The sequence below is a fragment of the Falco biarmicus genome, chromosome 3 (genome assembly GCF_023638135.1).
Source record: "Falco biarmicus isolate bFalBia1 chromosome 3, bFalBia1.pri, whole genome shotgun sequence".
NCBI classification, from domain to species: domain Eukaryota; kingdom Metazoa; phylum Chordata; class Aves; order Falconiformes; family Falconidae; genus Falco; species Falco biarmicus.
In genome coordinates this window covers 31,252,212-31,267,596 of record NC_079290.1, presented here as the reverse complement: position 1 = coordinate 31,267,596, position 15,385 = coordinate 31,252,212, and the positions used below count along the sequence as shown (strand labels likewise).

Below are 15,385 nucleotides of genomic sequence, written 5' to 3'. Positions count from 1 at the left end.
AAATAAGCGGGCAATGGTGCAATGACCAAGGGAAAAAGACCCAGTTCTCTTCACACCTTGTCAGCACAATCATACTGCCATCAACATTTCATAAACCTGATTTTTTTTTGTTAACTTTTTACAACTTCACTTACCTTCACCTTCTTCCTCCTCTTCACCCTCTTCATCATCTTCATCTTCCTCCTCCTCTTCCTCTTCCTCATCAGCAATGCTCTCTACTGTATGCTCATCATCATCATCATCATCATCATCCTCCTCCTCCTCCTCAACATCCACATCATCTTCATCTTCTCCTTCTTCTGGTTGATCTTCCTCCACTTCTCCATCATCAGAATATTGGCTTTCTTGATGAATGGATGTTCGATCAGGAGAAATGGGCTCAAAGTAATCCTCCCTATGGTCAACATCATCTTCTTTTTCCCCAACCACTAAAAATACAGACAAAGTTTAAGAAGTAAGACTACGTCTCTGAAAACAAATAATCAATAATACAGAATCATAGAATCATTTAGGTTGGAAAAGACCTTTAAGATGAAGTCCAACCATCACTGCCAAGTCTACCACTAAAGCATGTTCCTAAGCACTGTGTCTACACATCTTTTAAACACCTCCTGGGATGGTGACTGCAGCACACTGTTCCAATGATTAACCACCACTTCTGTGAAGAAATTTCTCCTAATATCCAATCTAAACCTCCTCTGGTGTAACTTGAGGCCATTTCCTCTTGTCCTGTCACTTGTTATCTGGGAGAAGAGACCAACCCCCACCTGCCTACAGCCTCCTCTCAGGCAGCCGTAGAGAGCGATAAGGTCTCCCCTGAGCCTCCTCCTCTCCAGACTAAACACCCCCAGCTCCCTCAGCCGCTCCTCACAAGACCTGTGCTCCAGACCCTTCACCAGCTCCGTTGCCCTTCTCTGGACACACTCCAGCACCTCAACATCCCTCTTGCAGTGACAGGCCCAAACCTGAACCCCGGATTCGAGGTGCGGCCTCACCAGTGCCCAGTGCAGGGGGACGATCACCGCCCTGGTCCTGCTGGCCACACAGTTTCTGATACAGGCCAGGATGCTGTGGGCCCCCTTGCCCCCCCGGGCACACTGCTGGCTCATGCCCAGCCGGCCGTCAGCCAGCTCCCCCAGGCCCTTTTCCCCCAGGCAGCTTCCCAGCCGCTCTGCCCCAGCCTGCAGCGCTGCCTGGGGCTGCTGTGACCCAAGGGCAGGGCCCGGCACTGAGCCTGGTTGAACCTCCTACAACTGGGCTCGGCCCATCGGTCCAGCCTGCCCAGATCCCTCTGCAGAGCCTCCTGCCCAACAGCAGAGCAAAACTCCCTCTAAGCTTGGTGTCACCTGCCAGCTCACTGAGGGTGCCCTCGATCCCCTCGTCCAGATTGTCAGTAAAGATATTAAACAGGACTGCACCCAGTACTGAGCCTTGGGGGACCGCACTTGTGACCAGCCACCAGCTGGATGTAACTCCATTCACCAGCACTCTTTGGACCCAGTCATCCAGCCAGTTTTTTATCCAGTGTAGAGTAAACCTCTCCAAGCCACAAGCAGCTAGTTCCTCCAGGAGAATGCTGTGGGAAACTCTGTCAAATGCTTTACTGAAGTCTAGTTAAACATCCACCACAGCCTCTCTCTCATCCACCAAGTAGGACACATTGTCATAGAAGGAGTTCAGGTTAATCAGGCAGGACCTGCCTTTCATAACCCCATGCTGGCTGGGCCAGATGACCTGGTTGTCCTGTACATGCCATGTGACGGTGCTCAGGATGATTGATAAACCTTCCCCGGTACTGAACTTAGTCTGACAGCCCTGTAGTTCCCCAGATCCTCTTTCTGGCCCTTCTTGTGGATGGGTATCACACTTGCTAACCTCCAGTCAGCTGGGACCTCCCCACTTAGCCAGGACTGCTGATAAATGATGGAAAGTGGCTGGCTGAGTACTTCCGCCAGCTCCCTCAGTACCCTGAGTGGACCCACCTGGCCCCATAGACTTCTGTGTGTCTAAGTGGAGCAGCAGGTCGCTGACCATTTCTCATCGAACTGCGGGGGCTTCATTCTGCTCCCCATCCCTGTCTTCCAGCTCAGGGGGGCTCGGTACCCAGCGAACAACTGGTCTTACTATTAAAGACTGAGGCAAAGTTGGCATTAAGTACCTCGGCCTTTTCCTCATCCTTTGTCACAATGTTTCCCCCTACATTCAATAAAGGGTGGAGATTCTCCTTAGCCCTCCTTTTGCTGCTAATGTATTTATAGAAACATTTTTTGCTGTCTTTTACAGCAACATGTATGTTTTAGAATTTTGCATTGAGCATAGTGGAAATAAAAAGCGCATCTTGAGGAAAATCTTCACGTGATTAGACTGAACACAAGCAACAATCACTTAGTTCATTAAGACTATATAAAGAAATACAGAGAGTTCTTGGCACTTTTAACCTATACAGAGAAGAGAGAACTTGGCAGATGCTTCAGAGGGATTGAGAAGGACAATGAATACCAGAGTCAACAAAATATGAGCAGCATGTTCAAGCAGTGTATTAGTCAACTGCTGATATTCTCAAGTCTAACTTTTAAATTTATACAACTTATAGCCAACAATTTTTCTTTCAAATCCCTTTCCCATCTGTGCAGCAGGAGTAACAGTAGACAGGAAACATCATATTGAGCACAAACGCAGAATTCTGCCTCCACTAAGCAGTGATGTGCAGCAGATAAAACACAGCCTTTCTTCATCCTACCTGACACTGGCATTGGTTCATCCTCATCGTCATCAGGAGGAGGAGGGCCTGGAGGTGTCCTTGGTCCCCTAGGTTGTGGTCTCGGAGGGCTGCCATTGAACTGGTCTTCCTTCTCTCCATCAACTATATTTATTGTGAAAATAAAAACTTGCATTTAATGGAATCACAGGAATAGAAGCAGGAAATCTTAGTTTTTCAGTACTACTTTTGACTAGGAACACCTTAATTTCCCAGCTGTTATTTAATCTGTATTCTGCATCTGCAGCATGCGAGGCAGTTTTATGAAGTCACTTTTGATAGAAACAAGAACTACATCACTAAGCAAGCTTATTAACACTGATGGTCTTTTAATATAATACTGGCTTAAAATTGCCATGGGTAATTGCCATTTTTGGCTTTGACATTAGCAATACTGTAACTCTATCAATAATATCTGAGTTACCGCTGTTGGGGTGCAAAATTCAAATACTCTGTGTTGTAAAAAACAGTTGATTAAAATGTAAACTTTTTTTTTAAAGTATCTTGAACAGGACAGTTCTAATTTTAAAACTAAACCCAAAATTGAAACAGAAACCTATTCACGGATCCTATTCATGGCCATTCTAACACCGATGCAAAGCAAACACTCTTCTGTGATGTATTTTACACATAAGTCACAAAAGGAAAGTTAATTATGACTGTGAAGTTTTCTTGTTATGATTTTAATACTATTCTAATCACTTTTTTTTAAGATTTCAATAATCTAAATTTTAATGAGTTCACACAAATTAACCTGCATTCTGACCATTCTAAGTAATTAGCAATTGATCAGGTAAGCCACTCTCAAAAAAAATAAGAATCTACTTAAAACATTCAATACAAATCTAAAAGAAAACACAAAACTAAAGAACAAAGACATAAAGCCAGAAAAATAAAGCCGCTGAATTCTAAAATGTTAAAGAATTGAGTTTTTTTTCAGATGGGATACTATAATGTTAATTCAAAAAAAAAATAAAAATCTGTCTTCTCAATAAGGCTTACCATGTTTCGGGTTTCTTTTCAAACCAGGCTGTTGCTGGGGAGGTGGTGGCGGAGGTGGGGGTGGTGGAGGTGACTCTCTCTCATGACTTATTACCCTGTCAACTGAGCCATAAATTGCTAAAGTCAGACAGTTATACCACCCTCTTAGAACCAATCCATCCGTGTTGACCTGTTGTTTAAAAAAAAAAAAAAAAAAAAAAAAAAAGCAGCACTTAAAAACAACACAAGACAACTTCAGAATATTTATTTGAATATCACTGTATCAGTATCTGCATAAAAGCAAGAGAGGACCAAACATTAAAATACCTCTCTGCCCCAAGTTTTGAAAACTGGAAAAACTTCAAATAAATCAATCATTACAACAAACAAATACTCTTTCTCTAAAAGTATTCAATTCCTTGCAATATATTGCCTAATCACCTATTAATGAAAAAAAACCCACGTTATCATGGGTCATACAAACACTGATCTGAATGAAATAAACCCAAACAGAACTGAAAATTATGTGCTTAGCTGTGGCCTGCAGCCACAACATTCCAATTCATCTTTGCTCACAAGTAGTGGATAGTTTTGTGGGTAATCTCCATAGGACTTGTCCAGCAATCAAATCTTCTACTTATAGATGCAGACTCTAAAGTAACGAATATCTGAACAGTACAGGTAGGTTTTAGACTAAGATTTTAAACAACAGATGCTTTACACAGTGCCAACACACCACAGGCAACCATATCTATACCTAAATGACAAGCATGTAGAAACAGAAGTTTAAATCACACTGCATTACCTTTGCATTGGGTCTGAATATAATTGAAGTGTTTTCATCATATTCAAGGCTGTTAAATAAAATACACAAAGTTGGTTTTCCACTAATATAAAGCGTGTTTACAGAAATGAAACACAGCAGTACTAAACACATAAGCCAATAATAAAACACTGAACAAATACATGCCCTTAAAGACAAGAGTGCAAACCACTTATTTCAACAAAATAAGTTTCACTAATATATACGGGCTCTGTAAGTTTAAAAATAATAGACTCTTTTCCGCCTCAAGCATGAACTTCTGCCCTCCCATACAGATTGGAGGAAAAGGGCAAGAACACAGACTAGCAAATCCCAGACCAAACACGAAAATCACGGGAGATACAGATTTTTCTATTGTGCATTTTCTGCACTAAAAAATTCTCAGGAAGAAAAGGTAGATAATGAAGTCACAGACTAATCTGCAGAGTACTTACCTCCCCAGCCTATCAAAAACAGGGGCACTTGGCTTGCTAACATTGTTAAAAAACAAGTCCAGTTGAAATGTATGTGGGGACGTCTCTCTGGAAACAGAACAAAAGTAGAAATTAAATTAGTCAAGCTCTTTATCAAAGTTAGTAGGTCTAACAAGGGAAAAAATGCTTTAAATTATACTGTTTAAGTAATTCCCAAAAATAATTACAAATTCAGCAAACACATAAATGCATTTTACCTTTTTATATAGGAGGTTGAATTGAGATATTAAAGTTCAAGAAAAAAATAATAGGAAGGTGTTCCTAAATCAGATAGCTAGTATCTTTCACTTACCCATAAGCCCTACTGTCAGGCAAACTTGTGTGAGCTCTCACTCCAGGAGGAATGACACGTACTTCATTTATGTAAACCACACATGGAAAACGAACTACATCTATATTGGTACTTTGCTACAACACAAAGAATAAAGAAAGTCTAAGAATGTAAAATGCAAACAACATTCTTTATTAACCAAATTAATATTGCAATTCTAATAATGAAAAAATTCAATTCTGTAAAATGCTGAACACCGTTAAACAGTTAAGACAAAACTGTTGGGCTGGCGTTTTTTTCATAGAACAGTTTGGGTTGCAAGGGACCTTAAAGATCACCTAGCTCCCAGCACCCCTACCACGGGCAGGGACACCTTCCACCAGACCAGGCTGCTCAAAGCCCCATCCAGCCTGGCCTGGAGCACTTCCAGGGATGGGGCATCCACAGCTGCTCTGGGCAACCCCTGCCAGGGGCTCACTGCCCTCACAGTAAAGAACTTCTTCCTAATATCTAATCTAAATCTACCCTCTTTCAGTTTAAAGCCTTTATCCATTGTCCTATCACTACATGCCTTTACCAAAGTCCTTCTCTAGCTTTTTTGTAGGCCAATTTGATTTTTTTTTCCTGTAATAAAATCTCAATAAGGTTCAGGTTTGGGAAATGTCTTGGGCAAGAATGAAAGTGCCAAAAACGTTATACACAATTAAAAAACATTCAATAAGAGAACATACTGCCCTGGAGTAGAACAGTAGCAGCTAGTGTTTCCTGTCCAATACTGTCTTAAATAGTAGAATTAAAAATATACTTGGGTCTCCCTGATCCTGGCAGCTAGAAACAACTCCAGAATAACTTCCCATTTATTTTGAATCACAGCATCAGCTCAAAATACTTCCTTTTTTTCCCTTATACCTGTCCGTGAACAAGGCTGAGATATTCTATGATTCTGCAACATCTTTCTCATGTTACAGTAGACTTTTTGTTTTCCCCCCGACAGTCCCCTTCTTCCTCCCCGAACAGCACAATGGGCTGAGCTCTGGGCAAGCCTGCTGCAACACAAGCAGCTTCAAGGACGGACAAGATCCCAGCAGCCTCCAAGTGGAATACCTGCACCATCTCCCACTGCTAAAGCAAGCTTGAAATATTTTGTTCACAATGTATAAATCTAAGGAACTAAGATCATAAATCTAAGGGACTATCTCACATACACACGAATACTTTCCCTCCTCGTTAGCTATAGAAAAGCACTGAGGATCTCACAAGTGGCTGGCACGGCTCTTTCCCTGACTTCCTTACTGGGCTACTCGAACCACTTTCCCCCTCTTCGCTCCCCGCTAACCTCTCCTCCCCATTACCTGCAGCTCTGCGCTGCCTGCCCGCCGCCCCACGCTCCCTCAGCCCCCGGCACCCCGGGCTGCCAGCACAGCGCAGGGCTGGGCGCGCCGCGGGGGCCGGCACCGCGGCCCGGACAAGGCTGCGGGGGCAAGGCGAGGAGGGGGTGGGGATCGCCCCACAGCCAGCCCCTGGCCAGGGGCTACTCCCTCCTGCCCGGCCACCCGCCGAGGCGACGGCCACCGCCGGGGCCTACCACAGCCCCGCAGCCGCGGCGGCCCGGCGAGGCCCCAGCGAGAGCAGGAGAGCGCCAGTAGAGCCGGGGAATAGGAGGAGGAAGAAGGGGAGCAGCGACCCTAACACCCCCTGCCGCGTTACCTCCGCGCTCTGGTGCTTGAACGTGTCTAAAAACAGCAGCTCGGTTGCGGTGTCTACCGCCATCTTGGCTCGGCCGAGGGGGAAGGGCTTCCGGGCGGCCGCGCGAGCGCTTCCGGGCCGCCGCAGCGCGCAGGGGCTGGCGGGGGAGGGGCGCGGGAGCGGGGCAGGGCAGGGCGAGGCGGAGCGAGAGCGGGCGGGCGGGCGGGCGGGCGGGGGCTACGGGGGCGGGGCGGGGCGGGAGCGGGGGAGGGGCCTGAGGGAGAGGGGCGGGGCGGGAGCGGGGGAGGGGCCTGAGGGAGAGGGGCGGGGCGGGAGCGGGGGAGGGGTCTGAGGGAGAGGGGCGGGGCGGGAGCGGGGGAGGGGTCTGAGGGAGAGGGGCGGGCGCTCCACCGTTGCCCTGCCCACGGGGGACCCGCGGGGTCGGCGGCGGCGGTGCGGGGCTCCGGGGCGTCCGCCCCCGCCGCTCCCCGGCCCGGGGGACTGTGCTGGGGCCGGAGCAAAGGCGCGGGCGGGCTGGGGGGCTGTCCCTCGGCGGTGGCTGCCCCCCCGGCGGGAGCAGGGCCGCTGCCGCCGCGCTCGTTGCCTGCGGGCTGAGCCGGTGCGCGGGGTGGGGGGTAACCCTGCTGCCCAGCGGGGCTCTGTGTGCGCCGTGAGCGTGGCCGGGCGCCGCTGAGGCCTGCCCCAAGCCTTGCTGCTGCTCGGTTTCACAAGGTTTGGCTTCGGCTCAACGCTGACTAAATTAAGTCCTGCTTGAGAAATTCCTTTTGCAGCCTTTCCCTATTTAAAACTAACCCTTTTCAGGCGTAAGAAACTCTCAAGTACACGTAGAACAATTCCTTGCGACCGCCCCACGGCTCCTGATGTTCTTGCCTGGCACCCACTGCCCTTCTGCAACAGCCACTGAAGTTGTACATGCATTGAAGACACCGTGAAGCCAAAATCAGCCCGTGGCCAGGAGAGTGATGTGGAGTTGATCTTACGCAAGCAGTGTGTGGTTACACAAGTTTTGTGTACAAGCTCTACGTCTGTAACAGCAAAACTGTGCCACGTTACCTTTGTAGGAAGCCTAGAAAAGGATGTGTAGCATCTCTGAACTGCCAACTGGAGCCTCAGCCACGTACCTGCACCTTCCTTAACGGTGATAATTATACCATATTATCTGCGTCTTGTTTCTGGAACAGCTTCTTAATTAAATAAGCCGGTTTATGTGCACACCAGGAATTGGCAAGTCCCTTTTTTGTTTCAGTAGCTAAACTTGCTGCTTTCTCAGTGCTCCAGAGTTTCACTTGCACCAGCAGTGGCAGTCCCCTAGGCTGGACTTTAGGTGAAAACATTGCATCGGTTTAAACAAGGCTGTGGTTCAATATATACATTTTCAGCAGTAAAACTAGTTCAGGAAGTTCCCATCCCCACACCACATGCTGGGGAGCTGGACCACAGCACACAGTTCCATAACCAGTTTTATTGGCACACCTGAAGAAGTGTTTTGTGGCAGTGCAAGGAGACGCATTGACTGGAATTGCTTCCGAATCTAGTACTGCCACCTCATTTCAACAGATGTAGTTAAATACTGCAAATCCCTTCACAGAAACATTTCAGAATTTGAAAATCAAGGGACCTCCCTGGCCATGCTGGCAGATTTACCTGCTCTCTCTCATTTTTGCCCCAAACTGGAGTGCTCTCTCAACCTGATGGATAAATAGATCTAAACTCCTGGAGTTATTTTTTTTCTTAATGTAGAAAACCAAAGAACTTTACATCTATTTTGCTAAAGTAGCACAATGCCTTACTAGCTGCTAGTGACACTTGCCATGGCTTATTTTGATTGTGTATGGTCTCTTCAGAGACTTCTGTGCAAGAGTAGTATTGCATATCTACTCCAAACATGGGCATCATCACGCCTACAATTGTGCCAGAGCATCGCAGTCCCAGTCAGACGGCTTCTCTCCTGGAACAGCCTGGAACAGTATTGCAACCAGGTCAGCTAGGAGTAGTTTCAGTAACTGGCAGGGGAATTCCAGCCCTGCGTTTTTATCTGCAGTGATTTCCTCGCTGCTGGTAACAGCTATGGCTTTGGATGTGAGAAGAATTGACTTTGCAGGATTTAATTCAGATGGCTCTAAATGCAACGTCACTGATTTCAGCCCATGGCTGGGCTTACAAGTCATTAGCATTTCTCTGCTGCAAGGTAAAGCGGCCATGTTTGAATGTCACACCCAGTTACATGATTTCAGGGAATGATTTGGCTATCAATGAAGAGTTATTTATTGGCTGATGAAAGTGGAGAACACAGAATTTGGTTAGCAGCAGCAATTATCTTAGGGAGATTAAAAAAAAAAAAACAGTTGGTGGTAACCATTAACGCATTGCAACAAAATGATACAGCTCTGCTAATTCTCCCATTCCATTTGTAAAAAGTTGATATTCTGAAAGAAAACATGAGCACTGATGGGGAAGAGTGATACAGGTGGGAGACCTGGCATGAACCAAAGGTCTGTGAGTAAAGGATAACAAAGTTGCAGGTGGTATTGGGGTGAATTGAAGACACTCCTATGGAGAAATAAAGCAGGGTGGGAGACACAGAACTCGCAGGAAAAACCTGGAGACAATGAGATATGCAAAGTCACAGGTTTGTTCAAAATAAACTGGAAAGAATGGGTCAGTGGGTGAGAGGAGGAAGCTTCAGGAACATGGAGGAGGTAAGAGGGCACGCAGGTCTCTTGCCATGGTTGGGGGGTGGGTGATGGTAAGACCAGCTTCTTAGCATAAAGGAAGGTGCGAGTAGTTTCAGAAATGTCCTGAAAGTGGCACAAAAGGATGTGTGGTGGGAAACCAGAACTAATACAAAAAGGACTGAGAAACAGTTACACTAAAGTTAGCAATGGGGCTGGAAATTAGGCAGATGGACAGCAGGCAGGAAACAAGGAATACCAGCGGAGAGAAATACGGCAACAAGGTGCTGGGAGGAGCCTTGAGAGGTCATCATGCAACAAAGCGCCCTAGTTAGTACATTCCTGCAGGTAACAACACTGATGTCATCCAGAAGGTGAGATTTCATGCAAAGACTATGCTTAACTATGCCCTGGGATAACAAACGGCCAGGGAGAAGCAACCGGAATGGGAGTACGCAAACACCAGGAAACCTGGGCAACACAACACAGGAACCTGAACAACTGGTGCATGTTGTCAGACCAGATACTACAGGCATGAAAGAAAGAGGGTGGAATGGGAACGGTGACTGGAAAACAGGCGTTTTAGGGAATGTATTGCCCAAGAAAGAGAAAAATAAAAGGTAATGGCACTACAGTAGCAATTAGTGGCAAGTGGCTTCCAAAATAAATAAATAATTAAATAAACATGGATTAATCAAGAACCCAAAAGACATAATGGGAATTAAAAATATTTTTGGGGTACAGCTTAACCTATGAAAGGGGTTACTATACATAATGGCAGCCTTCCGTAGCAATAAACTGGCGAGTCTGATGCTCCTAGATGGAGAGAGACAAGATAGGATGAGCCAATAAGGCACAAAAGGAAAGAAAAAAAAGAAACACATAAGCCAGTACACAATAAATCACAAGTAAAGGAACAGGTACCCATCCAAAAATCGTCCTCACAAAGGCAAGGGCTCCCTCTCAAAAGCCAAGCAGGCATTGGGAGAGAAACCATCTAGAATGATTAAATCTCACTGAAAGATGACCCACCAAGCAAGCACGCACTATCCATCTGCAATGCCCCAATGCAAAGTCATTTCAGAAATGTACTTCTCGGCTTTTTTATTAAAGTTTTTTTGGGGTTTTTTTTGGTTTTTTTTAAGATGTTGCACTAAACTAAGACCTGAAAGGAAAACCGTGCAAATTCTCTATACCATGAAATCCCTCCTCTTGAGGCTAGGCAAAGGTCACGAAGCAAACTCGCTGTGTGAGGACCAGCCCTGCTCCTCAGATGCCCAGCACCGATCAGCTGCGGCCACCACTAGGGACACACACCCCAGTGCTCTGCTTCATGTGTTTTACTCAATGCATCAGAAAGTTTGAAGGCAAATGTACAAAGAAACCCAGGCACCCTAACCCTCCGATAAAAGGGGCACAATTAGCTCAGGTGGTTCCGGATGCCAGATTTACATGGCCAATTTCAGCCACTGCTTTTAAAAACAGGAGGAATTAATTTGCCATCTTTACCCCACAAATTTCAGCATCTGCTATCAGTGAATGTCATTTTCAAAATTTTATAGCAGAAAGGGTGAAAATCACTCCAGCCCTCTCACATCGTGCAAAGGCTGTCTATCGAAGGACATCAAGTATCACGCAGAAATGCGGTGGCAGTCCCTGCAAGGACAACCACGCTGCACCAAGCCGCGGCAGGGCTGGACAAGGGTGCTGGGTGCTAAGGACTAGTCAGATTGCCGACAGGATCCCCAGCGGTGAAACACATCCTCTCCCGTCTGCCAAACCAAGACACCGATGTGCAAATAAAAGGCACTGCAAGCTGCAAACCTGCACCAGCACAAGGAACGGCGGTGAAGAAAAGCATGTTGTAGACCATCACCTCGGCGAAAATTCAGAGAAGCAGCGCCACACTAAAGTTGGAAACAGACAAAGAACTACAGGTACCACAGGATTTCCTGGGGGAAAGTTGGTGTTACGTTTACCCTACACTCAGTGACCTTTTCAGTTATTTTTATGACAAAAACCAAGTTTTGAGCAACACGAGCGCAGAGGATACATGTGCAAGCAACGATGGCCTGAAGATGAAGAGCGGCTGCTGTCACAAGGAGCAGAATCCCGGCGGCTGCCCGGGGTAGGGCTGCGGCAGCCCGGCCGGACCGGCCGTGCCAGAGGGCGGGCAGCCGCGGTGCCGGGAGCGTGGCGGAGGGAGAGGGTCCCCGGCCCCAGCCCGCCCGGCCGCCCCCGCCGGCGCTGCTGCCGGCGGCTCCCGGCCCGCGCCCCGCGCCGCCGCCCCCGGGCCCCGCACGGCCCGGCCCCCGACGGCCGCGCTCACGCCGCGCCGAGGGCGGAGACCCGCCGGGGCGGCTGCGGGCGCTGCGGCCGCCTGCCCTCCCGTCCCGTCCCGTCCAGCCGGCCGCCGGGCCGCCCTGCCCTCCCCGCCCGCGACGTGCCCCGGCAGGAGCGGGCGGCCCCGCCCGGGCCCGCCGCCCCCTCGGTGGGGACACGCAGCTTCCCAGAGCAGCACAGCCCCGACGGCGGCGACCGCGGCCCGGCAGGTCCGCGCCGCCGTCGGTGCACGTCGGGGCTTCCGGGGGAGCCCGTGGCGGCCCCGGTCGGCTCACCCGCCGCCGCCCCGCCCGCAATCCCGGCCCCCCGCCCCGCCGGCCGCCCCCGCCGCGCTTGCCACGTCCCCGCTCGGCGGGGCCAATGGGCGGGCGGCGCCAGGTGTGTGCTACCTGCACCACGTGGGGCGGGGGGGGCAGGTAGGGCCGCGGCCCCGCGCAGAAAAGCCCGCAGCCATTGCGCGCTTCCCAGGGGTGCAGCCGGCGTGGGAGCGGCCGCCGCCCGCCCCGGGAAGGAGAGGGGGTGGGAAGGGAAGGGGGGCAGCCAGCCGTGCGCGTCCCCCGCGCCAGGTCCTCGGGGGTGCGGCTGCAGCTGGGGGCTCAGCCGCTCGGGTCTCGCTCGGAAGTACCTCGGGCAGGGAAAGTTTCTGGCCTTTTCTCTTCCTTCCCCCCCCCCCTTCACCCCCTTCCCCCTTTTTTTTGCTGCTTTCCACTGACCCGGTGGCACCATGACGGCGTCTCCCGACTACCTGGTGATCCTCTTCGTGACCACGGCGGGCACCAACGGGGCAAGGCTGGGCTCGGATGAGCGAGAGCTGCTCCAGCTCCTGTGGAAAGTGGTCGACCTGAGGAGTAAGGAGGTATTTTCCCCCAAGGGGGAGCACCCCGGCCTGCAGCCTCCCTCGGCCCCTGCCGTGCTGGGTCCGGGCAGGGCGGCCCCAGCGCCGGGCCGGCTGTGGGTACCCCGGGCTGGAGCAGGCTCGGGTGGAGGGCAGGGGTCGGTGCTGTAGGTGGGCGCCTCCTGCCCTGCTAGCTGACTCGTCCCTCCTCTGATTTCTCTGGAGCTGGGGCACCTGCACGATGTGCTGGTCCGGCCTGACCACCTGGAGCTGACGGCTGAGTGCCAGGAGATCGCCCAGGTGGATGTGGAGAGCCTGGCCCTGGCCGCACCGCTGGAGCAGGCGTTGAGACAGGTGACTCCCCATAACCGGCTGCTGGTCTCTCATGGGGGCTCCTCAGTGGGGTGGAGGCAGTGTTATCATCCATGTATCCCCTCCGCCGCCACCACGGGGCCTGTGGAGCCTGGTACAGGAGCAGCACAGACGTCCGTGGGCCAGGCAACCTGATCCGTGGTGGGGTTTGCTCCCTTGTCTTTTGCTTACTCGCCTTGGGAGGGACTGAACCCCAAGAGAGGAAGATCAGGATCAGGCACCCCTCTACCCTGGTCTCCTTCTGTGCTGGACCCTGAACCTCAGCTGAGGTTGAGCCCCCATTAGTGTTGGACGAGGTTAAGGTTGGGTGCCCCCAAAAAGGCTGGGTAGTGGCAGGCCCTGGTAAGGCTTGTGGTGGCTCGTTAATCCTGGGAAGGAGACAGTAAAGAAGCCTCTAGATAAACAGGGAGGTGTGCGTGATTCTCACTGAGGGTAGGGCTGAAAGCCTGTCTCCTTTCCAGCATGCTTGGGTGTCCTGTCTGAAAGGCTCTTCTGCCCTGGCACTCCCTTGGCTCTCTGCAACCAGCTTTACGGCTTCTTGCAGTGCTCTTGCAAATGCTCCTGGAAAAGGGTATTTTTTTTCTCTCCTCTGTGATGTGGACTACTTGTGTGGCCATATTTCATTAGAAAGCTGGAGGGAGGGTGGGGAAGGGGCAATTTCCTTGTGAAGATAATTATCGTGGAAGTTATCATGTGCTTAGCTAGTAAGAAACAAATCTACAGAAGTGACTAGCCTCATACAAAAAGGAATTCCAGCTCCATGTTCTCGCTCCCCAGGAGTAACATGTTACTAACTGATGATACTACCTAGCACAGCTACTCCAATCTCTCATACATGTGTCTTTTGTTGTTTCTGCTTTCAGTTTAATCAGTCTGTGAGCAATGAGCTGAACATTGGTGTAGGTACTTCCTTCTGTTTCTGTACTGATGGACAGTTGCACATTAGGCAGGTTCTGCACCCTGAAGCTTCCAAAAAGGTATGTAGCTGTACCTTAAGTCTGACTCTTGGTGTGCTTTGTATGACTTTGTGCAAAACTGATCAACTTCTCTTTAGTATGGGGGTGCCTCCCCACAACCATAGTACAAACTTCAATCATATGTTAATATGCTTACCAGACTAAAAAGCCTGTCTATGTGGAAGGCGTAGGCAATGCCTCATGCTTATGTAGCCCTGAGATGCCTTATTAGTTAAATCAGGAGTAAGATTTTCTTAAGTGCTTGAGAAAGGAGCAATGCATTGACAGATTACTCCTATGGAAGTTAACAATGGGTTAACAAGCGGGAATTTGGAAGTGTTGCCAAATACTTAACCACCTTAATCATAAACTGTCTTTTGGAACTTTTACATTTACCATTAGCTTCAGCAACTTTCAATCTCTGTGTAGTCAGTTGATGCTCCGAGGGTGGTGCACGTATTTGTAAGGAGCCGAAGAGTAGTTTGAGGCATGCTATGAGTGATGACTAGTCCCATAGTTTAGAGTTTTCTATAACTTCAGAGTTGCCAAATCGCTAACAGTGTTATGAGGTCCTGCCTACTTTTCATTAGTGATAGGGTTGCAGGAAAATATTGAGTCTCTAGTCCTGAAGTAACCGCTTCAATATTAATAACATCTTGTTTTGTGATTTGCTATGAACATGCGTTGCTCTGAGCTGTTCTGCTTCTATCACTGCAACTGACTTCTGTGCCCGTCAACTTGCTGCTTCATCTTTGAAGGGGCACTGCTGCAAGTCTGTGCTGTTACAACACTTACATTGGATGAGTTTGGTTTTAATACTTGTTGGTGCTCTAAGTATTTATACCTTTTGAAAATTTAGAAGGGAAAGAATGAGCATGACCCGTAGTGAAGGGACAGTCGTTACATATGTAATTTGTCATAGGAAATGATGTGAGGAAAATGTGGAAACAGGTTTTTAACAGACTTTCTTCTCGCTTGTAATGGGTATGTGTTTTATACAGTTAAACTTTATATGCAGTTAATTATGTGGATAAAAGAAGGGACAACCACGGTTATTTTATGTTTGTTTGGTGTTGGGTACAAGCATCCTTTCTCTAGATCATCACAGGGTCACTGATAGCAATCAAATATTCATAAAAATCATTTATTGCTGTTTTGTTAAGAATTATTCATTTAAGATCTGTTCTGTGCTGT

The 15,385-nt window shown here is 48.9% G+C and overlaps 2 protein-coding genes and 1 long non-coding RNA gene across 5 annotated transcripts in view; 2 read left to right on the top strand and 1 right to left on the bottom strand.

The window, feature by feature from the left end:
• Positions 1–7,140, bottom strand: part of VIRMA (vir like m6A methyltransferase associated) — a 28,302-nt gene extending 21,162 nt beyond the window's left edge. Inside the window, exons 1-7 of the mRNA XM_056331448.1 lie at positions 7,014–7,140; positions 5,328–5,443; positions 4,997–5,083; positions 4,545–4,593; positions 3,761–3,929; positions 2,741–2,863; positions 135–428 (exon numbers count right to left, since the gene is read on the bottom strand). Of these exons, the coding sequence (XP_056187423.1) occupies positions 135–428; positions 2,741–2,863; positions 3,761–3,929; positions 4,545–4,593; positions 4,997–5,083; positions 5,328–5,443; positions 7,014–7,076 (901 nt within the window). The 5' untranslated portion in view covers positions 7,077–7,140. The remainder of the gene's footprint in view (positions 1–134; positions 429–2,740; positions 2,864–3,760; positions 3,930–4,544; positions 4,594–4,996; positions 5,084–5,327; positions 5,444–7,013) is intronic.
• Positions 7,141–7,514: 374 nt separating this feature from the next.
• On the top strand, positions 7,515–10,320 carry LOC130146162 (uncharacterized). Its single transcript, XR_008820777.1, has 2 exons — positions 7,515–7,724; positions 7,815–10,320. It is a non-coding gene; the product is annotated as an uncharacterized LOC130146162 (long non-coding RNA).
• A 1,986-nt stretch (positions 10,321–12,306) lies between these two features.
• The window catches only part of ESRP1 (epithelial splicing regulatory protein 1), a 34,901-nt gene continuing 31,822 nt past the window's right edge, over positions 12,307–15,385 (top strand). For 2 of the 3 annotated variants that reach the window (XM_056333062.1, XM_056333061.1), the window contains exons 1-3: positions 12,308–12,884; positions 13,089–13,217; positions 14,099–14,212. In XM_056333062.1, the coding sequence (XP_056189037.1) occupies positions 12,753–12,884; positions 13,089–13,217; positions 14,099–14,212 (375 nt within the window). In that variant the 5' untranslated portion in view covers positions 12,308–12,752. Of the gene's footprint in view, positions 12,885–13,088; positions 13,218–14,098; positions 14,213–15,385 lie in introns of all 3 variants that reach the window. The other variant, XM_056333064.1, reaches the window with a different exon arrangement.